The following is a 12,994-nucleotide window of genomic DNA, read 5'->3' on the forward strand; positions in this document are numbered from 1 at the left end:
GTGGGTGCGGGTGTGCGGCCATAAGCAGAGTCCATGTGTGTGTATGTTCATAGGATGAGTCCCACACGCACACTGCACCCACACTCCATTCACACTGCCATACAAGCAGACCCCCACATCTACACCCTGTCACACAGCCCAGGCACCTTCCCCCCACACACAGCCCCCCACAAACCCCAGGCCCACTCACAACTCACATATCCACACACACATGCCCACATGCTCCCACACCTGACATGTCCACACATCCACAGCACCCCACAAACCTATACCCCCCCCCAATATACAACAGTAAAAGTTTATTTTAAGCTATTGTGCAATCACCCCTATGTATGCAGGCCTAAGTCACAGTTATAGAGCAAGAGTTGTGGAGAAGTCTTCAGTGCTCCTGTTTCCTTTGAGGAGCTGGGAATCTTAAGTCTGGGATTTCCATATTTCACCAGAATGTGACCTGTCTTGGAAGAGGATTGAAATGTCTGTCAGTTTAGCTAGTACCTTGCTTAGCTGCTGCTATTTCATTTGCTCTCACTGTGCAAGGAGCAAATAAAAGAATGGGTTTATAATTAGCACCAGATATTTACTAACATGCCCAGAAAGAGACCTGAGCCTGTGAAATTACATTTCAATGGTTTGAGTGGATTGTTTTGGTACAATGCCTGCTTGAACTTGATCCTTTATCTAAAAATCCAATTGTGAAAAATAATAAAAGGAATAAGGGAAGAGGCCGGTCTACTGGTTAGTGCTCTGCTCCTGCAAATTGGGCACTAATTCAATTTACAGCACCACCTCTTCTGTAATCATCAGGGGTTAGGTATAGAAGCAGTTTCCTCTGTCTGAGCTTGGGCTGTGGTAGCTTGAAGGCATCAGCAATAAGCTGAATGATTACTATATTTTCTTGCATCCAACAGGCACCTTTCTCCAAAAAATTAGCCCCCTAAAATTGAGGGTGTGTGAATAAAGCAGGCAAGCCTGATTTTCTGCCCAGGGTTGGAAGCACCCTGGTTTGACTCCTGCTTCACAGTGTGGTAGCTGTGTTATTACTGTTCAGGTAGCTGTGGGAGTTAAGTTAATGGCTCATTGTTCTTTATTCTATGGTATTAATGATCATCTCTCCTTTTTAATGATCTTAATGTTCCTCTAATCAAGCTAACCTTTCTTTGGTCAATTTTGCTGTCTCCTAGCTACTCCTGGTCTCTTTATTTTAACTCTTTCCAAATCATAGATCTACCCATTGAGACCAATCTTCAGCAGTAACCAGGGAATTAGCTTTAGTTATGCAGGAAACACAGGGTGAATCAGTTTAAAATTAGTCTCTATCTCTGTTCTGTTCATTCATAGCTCTGGAGAAATCTTTTCTCTTTATTTTGCCTTTCAAAAGCAAGTTGTGTATTAAAATTATTTTATAATAATTATAATAGCATGTTGTTTTTCGAGAAAATATGGCATGTACTCATTTTCCAAAGCATTAAGATCAGATACGATCTCTCAGTCAAAAATAAAGTGACCACAGTCCATAGATTTAATGACATGTTAAAAGAAGGAATAAGGGGGAGGTTGTCAGAGGATCGTAAGAAGCTTCATGGGAACAAAAATAAGAATACAGTACTAGAAGGAACGTTTGTTTGTGATAGAAGTCTTGCGAAGAACAAAAAGCTCTGTGAACTTTCCCAGGCTATTTTACAAAATCAGTACTATGGCATAACAAGCATCTCCCTGCGCAGAGTGAAAGGGAATGTTGGGCAGAATGTTTATTCAGTGTGCAGCTTCTTTCCATTGTTCATCAAAATGTGTTATTGTAGCATAAGTGGAATTCAGCAAGCAGTCTGACTGGCTGATCAAGAGTCTGACCTGTGAGGATACTGGACTCCAACTTTATCTCAACAAATAATGGTTTCATTGGAATAGCTGAAACTTTAGGAGGAAGGAAGAAACATTAGTGCGAATTTCCCCTAGATAACAGAATCTTGTTTATAGAAATCCTGTTCCATCTTGATGTCTAAATATTATATATGCATAAATAGAAAGGAGCATGGTTTACCAAGCTGAATTTGGAAACCACAATCCTTGCAAGAATCTTGATTTTTGTCCATTTCATAACTTTTCTTCATATTCAAGATGACAGCACAATATTCAGAGATGTTAACAGATGGAAATGACCTAAGTAGGTCAAGCTATGGCCTGCACAGCTTATTTTCTAATTCTCTGCTCAGTCTCTTTTTATAAACTTCAAGTCTTCCTTTGGAAAAATATTTTGTGACAGCAGAGTAATGATCAACTCCCACTCTCTGCTGCTTTGGGTTTTTGATAAAAGATCATGGGTTTGTTGTCAGAAGCTGTCTGCAGGCTACAAGCAGTAACCTGTTTTCTGGCCAGCCAGAAACAGCATTACTAATTTAACTTTCCAGGTAGAGGAAATATAATAGGATGTTGATAATTACACAGCAATGAGGAAAATTAGGTTAAGTAACAGTGGCAATTTCTTTTCATTTTAAAGTGTCCTAGAATGCCTTTATTCCAAACTGGATAGCAAAAATAGTTTGACAATCCTGTCTGAATTCAATTTTAATTACAGTGCCAGCTGAGTAGAATTCTCTATTTTACATATTCTTTTCGTCCAGATAAAGGCTGCATTTGTTACAACAATGGAGCCTGAAACCTAAGAAAGATGATCCTGCTAGACAATACTTTCAAGAAAATAATTGAGCAATTTTGCCTTCAATGCCTGTACTTGCATAAAACATAAAACTCAAATGCTGTTTACAAAGACAACATGAAGAACATATTTTACAGAACTAAGTTTATTACAATCTCCACAATACATTTCTTATCCTATAGTCACGCAAACAGATGTGACACGTAAAAAAAAAATTAAAGTAGTAAAAATTCAGTGACAAAACTTTAAAAATGTACTGGTCACATATGGTTTTCTCTTTAACTTCTTGTACTTCTGGGGAAGTTTTTATAGCTTCTGATTATAGAAGCCTCTAGGTTATCTCTTCAGCTGCTAAAAATTGACATTTAAATCAATGAAGCTATAATGATTTACATCAGCTGAGAACCTGGCTTGCTATCTTAATAAGGCATAATTTAACATCCAAGCATACCACTAACTACAGGCCAATCAAGGCAGAGGCAAGAGTTCCATTCTTTCCAATATGAGTTTTGCCAAAGAAAGACTGAGCCCAAAACAGTCAATTAGGTAGAGTGAACTATATTTTCATTTTCAGTGTGCATTGAGCAATGGGCCCACTCATGTTCTTTCTGGCTTAGTTGCTTTTCACAACCCTCTGTATATAAAACAGGAATACTGCTGGAACCAATAATCTCTCTAGACTTTGAAAGACTTTTTGAAGTGCATCTACTATATTACTCTTGAGATATAAACTCTTTCTACAGTACTTGGGGACATCTCCTATTGTTGGTCCACTGAAGCAGGAAGGAAGCGCCTGGGTTCAGTTCCTGGTGTTCTGTAAAGCCTCTATGAGAGTTTTGTTGTAATCCGCAATCTGCTTACTCACATTCTTCTTTATTGGCTGGTAGTTACTTTCCTGACTTTTTGTTGCTATGACTGATTGAAAGAGTTAAGAAACAAACTGCCAGTAAAAATAGTAACATAATTAGAGAACATAAGGGAACCAGATTACCAGTTTCCTTTAGCAAAATCTGTCAATGCTTACAGGTAACTGAAAAACTCAAACTGTATCTGAACAGAAGAATAATACTTTATTAGTTTAGATGCTGTATCACAACAAGTGTGCTGAACAAGAGTCTACTAACTAAAGTAACATTTATTTTCCATATGTATTACCCCTGCAGATCATGATCATCACCAAACAGCAAATTAATCCATTGCAGACTGACTTGCTGTTACGGGAAGATGTGTTCCAAGATTCCAAAATCAAAGATGTCAAAGCTCCTAGTAACCACAAATGTCCCTCTCTTTCTGCCAGGCAAAGCAGATTGAAACCAAATCTTCTCTGTTTTAGGATACTTAGTACATCAGGAGTTAGAAATAGCTTTCCAGTAGCAAGATTATAATTCAGGGACTTTTTCTTGTTTTGTGTATTCACTTTACCTGACAACTAACTTATTTCTGTCTGGCAGCTGGTTGATTTATTTATTTGATTTATATGCCACCCTTCCCAACAAAGGCTCAGGATAGCTAACAGTAAGAGACAGAAAGGGCAGGTGTTTAGGCTGTGATCCTGTTTGAAGATATTTCACTTGATGTTCTATTTCATTAGCTTTTATATACTTGTTAAAAATGACATGGTCCAAAACACTTGTTTTGACAAAACATCCCCGTAAGTGTCATCTTTACATAGGAATGAATTTCAGTTTAAATCATGTGATGCTAGGAAGCTCCTCAGAGTCTTTGACTACAAAGTCCAAAGATCCATTAGGGAATCAGCAAATCCTATGCTAATAGGAGCTCCTTCTGTGTCTAAGCTGGTAGTAACAAAACTTATCATATCTGCCAGTACAGGAATTCATAAAATACTGTTCCCACAAGCAGAACACGCAAGTCCCCTAATGCGAAGTCTAGGCTACCCAGTACCATACTGAGATGTGGTAGACTTGCTCTGCACGGGCTACCTGCCATGGCAGCAGCATGGTTGGGTTCGTACAGCACCGCATATTCCAGTAAACCTTCTTAGATGGGTAGAGCTTATTGGCACTTATGTTGCCTTGCATAAATGCCAGCCACATGGCTTCTGGTTTGGGAGGTAGTGTGAATGTAGCAGGCCTGGGGTGTCTTAGAACAATATGCCCAGCCAGTACTAGGGTAGAATACATGTGATCATAAAGTTTGGAGGCTTCTCCAATTTACTTGATCCCACTTCTAGGAACAGGAAACTCAGGGACAAAAAAACAACAACACAGGGACTACTGTGGTAGGATTTTTCTATTTACAATGGGGATTCAGAGGCCACAGTGTAAGTAATAATACTTTATTATTGCTTATGAAGGGGAATCAATATTTATTTGAAGCTAATCTTTTATCAGTTCTTTTCAGGCAAAGAAAGTGGATGTTTTATTAGGGTGTCATTTTACTGCATTACAGGTTTCATTAATAATTTGGCTGACTGGTAACTGGACACATTTTTCCAGAAAATAATCCAAAATAGGAAAAAATAATCAAATCTGTAGAATTCAGTTTGCGAAATGTCACTGTGGCCAAAAGGACTTTAAAAAAAAATCAGACACCTCACAGACTACTAAGAACATTACATTTGTTAAGAAAAAAGGGTAAAATACTCTCAATGCTGTTGGGTGTAAACTAATTACTAACTGACTGGGATTAGGAACAAATTTCTCTATTGCATGGATCATTACATAATTATCTACTGCAGATGCTATTGTTTCTTGCTTAAAAGTGTATAATATCAGCCACTGTCCAAGAAAGAAGAGTGGGTCAGATGGATGCCTGGTCTGTCATGGTTTGCAACTCCTATGTAACTATGATATTTTTTGCTGTAATTATATAACAATGACCTCACAGTATCTTGGATATTTCAGTGCTATTGTTTAAGGTAATTTTTCATGAGAGGAAAAGTTTATTTCAATGACAATCTTATTTTGGATAATAAAACAAATGTGTGATAATCTCAGATCTCTGTGGTAAGTAGGCAGGGTAGGGCTAATTAAGAACAAAACATCAATTTTATGGATGTTTTCTATTTTTGTTAGTTGAAAATGGATGTAAAAGCTATTGTAAGGCAACCAGTTGCAATGAATGTTCTCTTAAAGTATAAAAACTCTGATTTTGGAAGGTCTTATTAGGCCAAATTCTGCCCTAAGATACAAAACTTGTATTGCATTTAATGGGAACTGCACACAATTTAACCAAAAGGCATTATTTGTCCCCTCCGGTTTTTATGCACTATATTTTACATGTAAAATATTATGGGCAGTTATAGTGCTGCACAAATTTCAAAAAAGTCTCTGTACTCTTGCTGATCATTGGGATAAGAATGGACAGATGTAAGAAAACCAACTAGTGAAACATCTTTTGGGATGACCTCAAGAGTATCATAAGCCTCATAGAAATGATTTTTTGATGGTCAAATGAAAGAATACTGGAAGTCTGGAAATACTATAAAGGGTCATTTATAAGACCGAGTTTCAGGTTTCACTATATAATAGCTCATATGTCAAAAACATTTTCAAAGCACTGGAGGTTTTTCAAACTGCTCTTTCCAAAGGTTTAACTAGGAATTCTAGCACCTTATGTGGGCAGGGGAGGGCCAAGCATTGGAGAGTCTTATATCCCCATGCACAAGCTGCTGCCACAAGGAAGGCTGATGCTGCCACAGTGTGGGCGCCCTATACATAGGCTCTGTTGTAAGAAAGGCATGGATTCAATTCTGGCACCCCTCTAAATCAGTGAAAAGAGCTCGTGCTCTATTCACCCACCCCATGTTGCAGTACTGGTTCTGCCTGACTTAGCTGTTCTATCCGAAAGCTCTCTCAATTATGCTGTGTGTTCATTTTCATCATTTTTGGGGGTGGAGGGGCAGAGGGAGGAAAAGGATACATTCTTTCATTACAAAGTTATTTTGCTCATGGTGCTGCCACTTCCTTTCCAGATTTGTAAGCTGAAAACACAAAAAAGAAAATGTTAACAACAGCCAAAAATGAATAACAACCATACACCCATTTATATATATATAAATATTATATTATATATATATAAAAAAAAAATCAAACTAAGTCTTATCAATACCTCACATTCTATCATACTGGTAAGAACTTTTGGTTGCTACAAAAGATGACTGGAAGAGATAAACAATTGGGAAGGACTTAAAATTGCTCATAATCTGCTCCAGTGTATACGCAAAGGTGAGGATACTGAATCACTGTGGGAGTGTCTACACGTGTGCATCTACTGCACAGTACCTGAAATTACTGTGCAGTATGGGCGCGTGTCTACACATGCATGCCCGTACTGCACAGTAAATATGGTAATTTACACTGACTTGAGCATAAATTTTATACCTCCATCATGAATCACACAGCTTTACCGTGTATTGCATGCGTAGGTGCTTTACTGCACAGTAATACTGTATGTGTGGGCTGACTTGGGACTAACTTTATTGCGCAGTAAATTTAAGCCAGCATAATGCATGTGCAGTTATGCTGTTACTATTATAGTACATGAAAAACTGGATGAATACTTGTTCAAAGATCACCCAAATATTAGTCATCATAATTTTAGAGAAAATATGAACACTAGAGGAAGACATGAATTATCCTTTATTTGTATCGCTGAAAGATAAATCTCTTCTTCAAATGTATATGATCTTAAATCACTAAGATTCAATTTTTCCTGACACTGTCTTGGACTCTTTGCTATACAGAAGGAACTTCCTTACTTCCATAGCTGAGTTTCCTGTCTGATGCCAGAAGCTGTGATAAGAGCAGAGCTGCAGTGAGAAGATTGTACGAGTGTGGGTTAAATGTTGGCACTTCTTCAATACTTTCAGCATCAACAGGAAGCTAATGTGGATATTAAATTGAAGGTTGCTTCCTTACAATATAATTTCATAATATTAAATAGTTTTTCTGATGCTACTGTTCAAGATTTTTCATTTCAAATATAGAAACAATTAATTTATTTTTAAAGGTTATTTTAAAGGTTGAACGTCATCATTATACATTTTAAGGAGAACATTTCAGAATTCACTTCCCAAGTACTTCAGAACAGCTTTGATTTATCTGAAGTTGAAAATAAATTCTTAACAAATTGGATGCTGTTACCTGACATTAAACTTATCTTTATTGTGAGGGAAAAAAATCAACTCACATGTCACTTTTTATCTCTGTTTCAAAGCAAAGATTGGTCCTCATATTTGTATACGGTATAAAATAGATATTTACAGTGAATTATAATTTATACTATGTCTGATATGGACGCTATCTGGGTTATACCTAGTAAAAGAGACTGGATATAAAATACTAAAGGAAATGTTCAGCATTGTTTTACAAGCTCCCTCTTGTATGTCACATCCCACATCATCAAAAAATTCTCAAAGCCATTGTTTTCAACTGTCAAGTCATAAAAAATAATCTACATTTGTTTATAACTGAGGTTATACATGCTGAAGGATACATGCTGGACACCCATTGCTGTTCATCCTGACAAGCCAGCTAATCAGTCATCCTAGACTTCAGTTTCCTTCAAGGAAGGTTTTTTAGAAAAGGGTAATGTTAAAGGAAATATTTTTATTTATTGGAGAGAAGATACATATACATTGTACTGAAATAGATTTGTCACACCCAAGCAGTGAAATGATACTGTACAGATTCATATATTGCATAGACATTAGGGCTGGAAGGGACCTTGGAAGATCATCAAGCCCAGTTTCTGACCTAGGGGCAGAAAGTCAGCTAGGGTCAAAGGATTCCAGCAAGACAGGTGTCCAAATGTCTCTTATAAGAGTCCAGAGTAGGTGCTTCCACCACCTCTGGAGGCAATCTATTCCAGGCCTCGGGGGCTCAGCTAGTAAAGAAGTTTTTCCTTATGTCCAGCCTGAAACGGTCTTGGAGGAGTTAGTGATTATTTGACCAGCAGGCACTGGGGAAGTCCCTGTTCCCCCGAGCACTACCAGGAGTTACCAGGAATAACGGTCACAAGCTGGCAGAGGGTAGATTAGGCTAGATATCAGGAGGCACTACTTCGTGGTCAGGGCGGCTAGGATCTGGAACCAACTTCCAAGAGAAGTGGTGCTGACTCCTACCCTGGGGGTCTTTAAGAGGAGGCTAGATGTACACCTTGCTGCGGTTGTTTGACCCCAGTACTCTTTCCTGCCATGGCAGGGGTTCGGACTAGATGGTCTGCTCAGGTCCCTTCTGACCCTAGAAACTATGAAACTATGACCTCGTCATCCCTTGGGGCACTCTGGTAAACAGGCGTTCCCTCAGATCCTGATGTACACCCCTTATATACTTATAGGCACCCACTAGGTCACCCCTGAGCCTGTGCTTTTCCAAGCTGAAGAGTCCCATGGCGCTCAGCCTCTCATCATAAGGCCTGTTCTCCTGCCCTCTGATCATGTGTGTGGCTCTCCTCTGGACTCTCTTAAGCTTTTCCACATCCTTTTTGAATTGTGGAGCCCAGAATTGGATGTTAGGGGCTGGAAGGGACCTACAGATCATCAGGTCCAGCCCCCCTGCACTTGGGCAGGAAAGACTGCTGGGGTCAGATGATGCCATTAAAGTGGGTGTCAAGATGCTTTTTGGATATTGGCAGAGTGGGTGATGGCACCATATCTGGGGGGAGCCTGTTCCAAACCTTTGGTACTCAACTTGTAAAGCATTTTCCTTATGTCCAGTCTGAAGTGATCTTCAATCAGTTTGTGCCCATGGTTTCTTGTTCCTCCCTGGGGGGCCTGGTGTATGCCTCTAATATACTTATAGGCTGCCACCAAGTCCCCTCTGAGTCTTCTCTTCTTCAGGCTGAACAATTCCAAGGCTTTCAGTTTCTCCTCATATGACCTGCTGTTTAGGCCTCTAATCATGCGCGTGGCCATTTTTTGGACTCTCTTGAGCTTCTCCACATCCTTCCTGAAGTGCAGTGCCCAAAACTGGATACAGGACTCCAGCTGTAGTCTCACACAGGCCAAGTAGAATGGGAGGATGACCTCCTTAGCCTTGCTCAAGATGCCTCGGTAGATGCATGCCAGTGTTTGATTAGTTCTGCCAGCTACGACATTGCATTGGTGGCTCATGTTCATTTTGTTGTCTATCACGACACCCAGGTCTTGTTCAGTTGTGGTGCTGGCAAGCATAGTACTGTCAAGCTTGTAAGTGTATTGCAGATTATTTCTCCCCACATGGAGCACTTTACATTTCTCCGTATTAAATGTCATCTGGTTGAGGTCAGCCCACCTTGCAAGCCTATCTGGGTCAACCTGTACTGCCAGCCTGACCTTACGCGTGACCATGCTCCCCCATAGTAGTGTCAACAGCAAACTTTGCCAGTTTGCTTTTAATACCCGAATCCAAATTGTTGATGAACAAGTTGAAAAGCACTGGTCCAAGTCCTTAACCCTTAGGGACTGAACCCTGAACCCCAGTTACCAAAATTACGTATTTTTATTCCAATTAAGCAATTTTACATCATCACTACAGACCCAATTCTGGTAACATACGATAGGGTTTTACTTCACAAGTAAACCAACTGAAGTCACATACTTAGTAGTCTGTGGGGATGTCTACATGAGATGCTACAGCGATGTAGTGCAGGCAGGCAAAAACTGTTATGCTGATACTTCATTGCCATAGTGATGAGCTACATCACCATAGCCTGTTGCTACAGCAACGTAACGTCTAAAAATAACCATGCACCTAAAAATAACCATGGTGGGTACCGTGCAGTCAACTGCACAGTCAGGGGCATGTGTAGATGTGCCATGTATGGTCAGCAGACATCAGCCAGTTTGTGGGTTTATATAATCACTATGGTTCTTCATAATAAGCCTACTGAATACATGCACATCTATGATGATGATTCATACATGAATTCAATACGAAAGAAGTCTGCCACCAATAAAGCTGTCACCTCAGCTTCTTATTCTGTGAAACTCAAGTAGAGAAAACCTCACCTAATTAAGAAAAAACTGACCCTCAAGTAGGAGGTAGCGATAACACCAAACAAAAACTTCAACACAAACAGAAGTGAGAAAAGTACAGAAAAATAAATGTTTGTCTTCTATGTTTTTATGTAAACTTGATCATTTTCCTCCTTCTCCCACCAGTAAAATCCTTGTTGCCAAAATGACAGTAATTTATGTGTGTTTACACTGGAAGACTTGAAACTGCGGGAGTTTCTAAGCCTTTTTCCTCCTGATTCACTCTGGAAACACAATGTAAATACAAATGTATATGAAAGGAAAACACCTTGCTGATCTGTAAGAAACGGAAGGAAAGGAAAAAAGAGAAAGGAAAAGGAAAGATATGACAGGGAAAGAAAGCGTAGCCAAACTTTATTTAAAAGCAAAAACTATTTTTGGCATCCTATAACCACAGTTTGATGTCTGTAGTTTCTTTATCCTGTTTTGTAAAAAATTAATAATTAACTAACTAGTAAGTCTAAAGATCCTTCTGAATTCAGTAATAACTTCATGGACTGCAGTCCCTTGTCTAAGAAAAGGACCCTTAAGCAATAACAGCATACTTGGCCAGATCCAGATCTACGAGCACATGCAGTTTGTGACTCTGCAAGCCTCTTTGCCATGCCACAAACCACGCCTGCTGCATGTTAAACTGTGTGTAGCGCTGATCATTAGCAGCACCGGGGCACAATTTGCTGTTGGAATTTCCTGGCAGCAAATAATACTCCTGAAAAAAAAGTGGCACAAAGCATGCCAAAATGCCACGTGCTGGGAAAACGTGGAGACAGGAGAGCAGGCAGAGCTGCTTGCTGCCTGCTTCTCCATCTCTGGTTTCTGTGAAGCTGCCTGCTTTCCCATCTCCACACACTGTGGAGCCCTGATGCTGAGGCACCCAGAGACTCAGACAGTTGCTCCCACTGACTGGAGTGCAGTGTGCCTTGAGATGGGAGAGCAAGAAACCCTGGGCTGGATGTTCCCATCTCTGCATGCCTCAGCACAGGGACTCCGCAGCAGAGCCCCTGTGCTGAGCATGTGGGGTTTCCACGCTGAGGCATGCTGCACCCCAACCAGCTGCGGAGCCAACCACTACTAGAGTTTATCCCACTCCAGTTGGGTAGGGAGGCTGGGAACAGTGCATCCTAGGCTGCTGGAGGACTGAAAATTGCTTGTTTTATCTCCATGGAGCCCACTGCAGATACCCTAACATGAGCTCAATAGCCTTGTATAGGCTAAGATCACATGTAGGCCTCTTGAAGGCTCAGGACAAGCGTAGCGTCTTCTTAACCTGGCAGGAGAAATACCATGTATCTGTGTCCATGAAGGCAATTTTCCTGAACTGCACCACAGGAGAACTGCTTTTCTGGCGTGGTTCAGTACCCGCCAAGGTGTAGCTACTTTAAGCCCAGTTTATGGAAATGGGAGTCTCCTCCCTTGCTCACTTTGAGGGCTTTATAGCTAAGTGGAAGCAAAACTTGGGGGCATCCGAACCCCAAGCCTCCAGGCTTGGGCCTCCAAGTAGGATGCCTGCCAAAGGTTTTGGAAACATCTGAAGCCCCAGGTGTGGGTGGAGGATGTTTGCTAGTAGTAGGGCCACTTATGGTTCTGGACTCTTGGATTTGGAATTAGTTTTGGCTAATTTGGCCTTGGATGCAAATTAAAAAAAAAACCAAAAGAAAAAAACCAAACGCATGAGCTAAGTAGCACAGCTCAGAGTTAACCCTCTCCTGAAGTGGCAAAATATTCACAGAACTTCTCCTTCACAGACTTACCTGCTTGGCAGTGTCTGTGTGTGTGTGCGTGTGTGTGTGGGTCTGTGTACAAGTTTTTTTTAAGTTTGTTTTACTCAGCCCCCAAATAATATTTTCTCCCTCCACCTATGGATGGAGGGCCAGGGCCAATGGGGCTTAGCCACCCAAAACGTGGGGCAGTGATGACAGCACAGAGGGCTACAGGTCATCCTAAGCGTGGGCTCTGGGAGGCCACAGCAGGAGTGGAGGGGCGCACACAGACACAAACACCTAGTCACAGCCTGCAAACACACAGGATCGCAGCCCGGCGGCATGTGGAGCACTACCCACCACAGCAGGCAATTCTGTGAAGGGGTGTGGGGATGGCAGATTGAGGCCCCCACAATGAGGGAGGGAGTGGGGCAGAGGCAGGGGCTGGGGTGAATGGGGCCCCAGGGTGGATGGTGGGACAGTCGGAGCCCGGGCAGCTCATCCAAGGGCATGAGGGGGCTCCCACCACTGTGCACATCCCGGGGGGAGAATGAGGGGCATGTGCCCCCCAGATTCTTATATGGAATGGAGGTGAGCTGCCGCTGTGGGCTCAGCTCTGTGCCCTGCTGCCACTGCCTTGGGAGCTGCACATGACACCAT

The 12,994-nt window shown here is 41.1% G+C and overlaps 1 protein-coding gene across 2 annotated transcripts in view; it reads right to left on the reverse strand.

Annotated features, from left to right (window-relative positions):
- Positions 1–2,685: 2,685 nt before the first annotated feature.
- Positions 2,686–12,994, reverse strand: part of IFT74 (intraflagellar transport 74) — a 94,418-nt gene continuing 84,109 nt past the window's right edge. For both annotated transcript variants that reach the window (XM_019517035.1, XM_019517036.1), the window contains exons 19-20: positions 6,539–6,599; positions 2,686–3,568 (exon numbers count right to left, since the gene is read on the reverse strand). In XM_019517035.1, the coding sequence (XP_019372580.1) occupies positions 3,453–3,568; positions 6,539–6,599 (177 nt within the window). In that variant the 3' untranslated portion in view covers positions 2,686–3,452. The remainder of the gene's footprint in view (positions 3,569–6,538; positions 6,600–12,994) is intronic.

Source organism: Gavialis gangeticus, unplaced genomic scaffold (genome assembly GCF_001723915.1).
Source record: "Gavialis gangeticus isolate Ggan-Ray unplaced genomic scaffold, GavGan_comp1, whole genome shotgun sequence".
Lineage (NCBI taxonomy): Eukaryota > Metazoa > Chordata > Crocodylia > Gavialidae > Gavialis > Gavialis gangeticus.